This window comes from Trichechus manatus, unplaced genomic scaffold, assembly GCF_000243295.1.
Source record: "Trichechus manatus latirostris isolate Lorelei unplaced genomic scaffold, TriManLat1.0 scaffold00276, whole genome shotgun sequence".
Lineage (NCBI taxonomy): Eukaryota > Metazoa > Chordata > Mammalia > Sirenia > Trichechidae > Trichechus > Trichechus manatus.
The window spans coordinates 1,768,338-1,771,669 of record NW_004444212.1 but is presented as its reverse complement, the minus strand read 5'-3'; the positions used below and the strand labels follow the sequence as shown (position 1 = coordinate 1,771,669).

Genomic DNA, 3,332 nt, shown 5'->3' with positions numbered 1-3,332 from the left:
AAAAAAACAGGATCCATCCATATGCTGTCTACAAGAGACACACCTTAGAAACAAAGATGTAAATTTATTAAAAATCAAAGTGTGGAAAAAATATATCAAGCAAATTGCTACCACAAAAGAGCAGGAGTAGCAATATTAATCTCAGATAAAAAAGACTTTAAAACAAAACCCACAATAAAAGACAAAGTAGGACACTATATAATGTTTAAGAGGATGATCCATCATGAAGACATAACCATTATAAACATATATGCACTCAAAGACAGGGCTCCAAAATACATAAAACAAACTCTAACAGCACTGAGAAGAGAAATTTACAGTTCCACAATAATCATAGGACACTTCAACACACCACTCTCGGTAAAAGACAGAACATCTAGAAAGAAACTCAACAAAGATACAGAAGACCTAAAGGGCACAATCAGCCAACTTGACCTCATAGACATATATACAACACTAAACCCAATAGCTGCAAAGTACACATTTTTTTCCAATGCGCATGGAACGTTCTCCAGAATGGACCACATCTTAGGCCACAGAGCAATGCTTAACAAGATCCAAAAAGTTGAGATAACACAAAGAATCTTCTCTGACCACAATGCCGTCAAGGTAGAAATTAACAACAGAAAGTGCAAGGAAAAAAAATCAATTACATGGCAACTGAATAACACCCTGCTTACAAACCACTGGGTAATAGAAGAAATCGGAGATGGAATCAAAAAATTCCTAGAATAGAATGAGAATGAAAACGCATCATACCAAAACCTTTGGGACACAGCAAAGGCAGTCCTCAGAGGACAATTTATAGCAATAGATGCACACATCAAAAAGGAAGAAAGGGACAAAATCAAAACATTAACCACACAACTCAAATAGAAAGAGAACAGCAAAAATCCCACAAAGGAGTGCCAAGCCAGGCACCTGTGGAGCCATGGAGATCGGCACCGAGATCAGCCACAAGATCCGGAGTGCCATTAAGGGGAAATTGTAAGAATTAGGAGCTTATGTTGATGTAGAACTTCCTGATTATATTATGGTGATGGTGGCCAACAAGAAAAGTCAGGACCAAATGACGGAGGACCTGTCCCTGTTTCTAGTGAACAACAGAGTTCGATTCACCGTACGGCTTCATGGTGTTTTAGATAAACTTCACTCTGTTACAACTGAACCCTCTAGCCTTAAGTCATCCGATAGCAGCATCTTTGATAGTAACGTGCCTTTAAACAAGGGCAGTTTCAGTCGAGGAGATGAGAGAAGGCACGAAGCTGCGGTACCACCCCTTGCAGTTTCCAGCACCAGGTCTGAAAAAAGAGATACTAGAGTTTCCACAAGTTCACAGGAGCAGAAAACCACCAGTGTCAGACAGACTTATGATGATGGAGCTGCAACCCGACTGATGTCAACAGTGAAACCTCTGAGGGAGCCAGCACCGTCTGAAGATGTGATTGATATTAAGCCTGAGCCAGATGATCTCATTGATGAAGATCTCAATTCTGTGCAGGAGAATGCCTTACCTCAAAAAAAAAAAAAAAAAATCCTACAGTGACACTAATATATGCGTCTTCTTGCCCCTCTATTGAAATTTATCGGCCACCTGCAAGTCGAAAGGCAGACAGTGGTGCTCATTTAAACATAAGGTTGCAATTTCAACAGCAGCAAAACAGTATTCAAGCTGCCAAACAAGTCGACACACAGAACAGCCGGGTATATGATGCTGGACACTTGTGTGAACCAGAAGTGCTGAACAGCTTAGACAAGACTTACAGTCCCTTCTTCAGAAACAACTCAGAAAAAATGAGTATTGAGGAAGAAAACTATCAGAAGAGAAAGTTGCCTGTGGTAAGTTCAGTTATTAAAGTAAAAAAATTCAGTCACGATGGAGAAGAAGAGGAGGAAGATGATGATTATGGCTCCCGAACAGGAAGCGTCTCCAGCAGTGTGTCAGTGCCAGCAAAGCCTGAGAGGATACCTTCACTTCCATCTTCTAAACAAGCTAACAAGAATCTAATTTTGAAAGCTATATCTGAAGCTCAAGAATCTGTAACAAAAACAACAAACTATTCTACAGTCCCACAGAAACAGACACTTCCAGTTGCTCCTAGAACTCGAACTTTTCAACAAGAATTGCTAGCAGAAGGGGTCCAAGCGCAAAGCAGGCCTCCCAGGATAAGTCCCCCCATTAAAGAAGAGGAGACAAAAGGAGATAATACAGAAAAAAGTCAAGGACCTCAAGAAAGGCAGTTGCTTTCCCGACTGCAAATTGATCCAGTAATGGCAGAAACTCTGCATAATAGCCAAGCTGAGATGAGCGAATTGAAAGTGGCACAGAAACCAGAAAAACTTTTGGAGCACAGCAAGTACCGGCCTGCCTGTAAAAATGGAGATGAGTGTGCTTACCATCACCCTGTTTCACCTTGCAAAGCCTTTCCCAATTGTAAATTTGCTGAAAAATGTTTGTTTGTTCATCCAAATTGTAAATATGATGCAAAATGTACTAAGCCAGATTGTCCCTTCACTCATATGAGTAGAAGAATCCCAGTACTGCCTCCAAAACCAGCAGTTACAACACCAGCACCACCTTCTAGTACTCAGCTCTGGTGTTACTTCCCTGCTTGTAAGAAAATGGAATGTCCTTTCTATCATCCAAAACACTGTAGGTTCAACACTCAGTGTACAAGACCTGACTGTGCGTTTTACCATCCTGCCATTACTGTACCACCATGACACGCCTTGAAATGGATTCGACCTCAAACCAGTGAATGACACCCAGTCCTACCCAGCAGAAAATTGTGGGTTTTGAAAGTTGCCATCTACTGATGAAAGATATTCTACAGAACTTGTCAAATCTTTGAAACCTGGAATATATTGCTTTCATAATATCAAGTTTATTGCCTATCTGAAGTGTCTAATTCTTCAAGTTTGTAAGGTGTTTAGTGGTTTTAACATGGAGTGTTTTTTGTTGTTGTTCATTTTGTTTCTTTTTACTATGAGATACCTAAAGTCTGTTGAAACGTGTGCAGCATGTCTGTACACTGTTATTTTAAGTATCAGCCTTTATAATATGGTATTTTTCAAAATCCACTGTGAAAACAGAAGCGTGGCCAGAAGTGTTGAGGTGGCTTACAATAGTCATTCAATTCTGTTTGTTTTTTCTTTGTTGTTTGTCTTTTAAGTGAATTTACTTTGAGAAGCATACAGGCCTCTCAGGTTGAGTGCCGCTTAGGTGAAATGGTTCCTCACCTACTGGGAAAGGACTAGAGAGGTAGATGTGTAGTGTGAAAACTGTTGGAATGGCAAGTGTAAAAAATGTGAACACTTCCTTAAAATGCTTT

The 3,332-nt window shown here is 40.1% G+C and overlaps 1 protein-coding gene across 1 annotated transcript; it reads left to right on the top strand.

Moving 5' to 3' along the window:
- Positions 1–931: 931 nt before the first annotated feature.
- LOC101351557 (zinc finger CCCH domain-containing protein 14-like) lies at positions 932–2,988 on the top strand. The gene is given in 2 exon segments (XM_012559591.2): positions 932–1,534; positions 1,537–2,988. Coding segments are annotated over 2 exon segments (1,830 nt in total). The 3' UTR covers positions 2,764–2,988.
- The last annotated feature ends 344 nt before the right edge of the window (positions 2,989–3,332 follow it).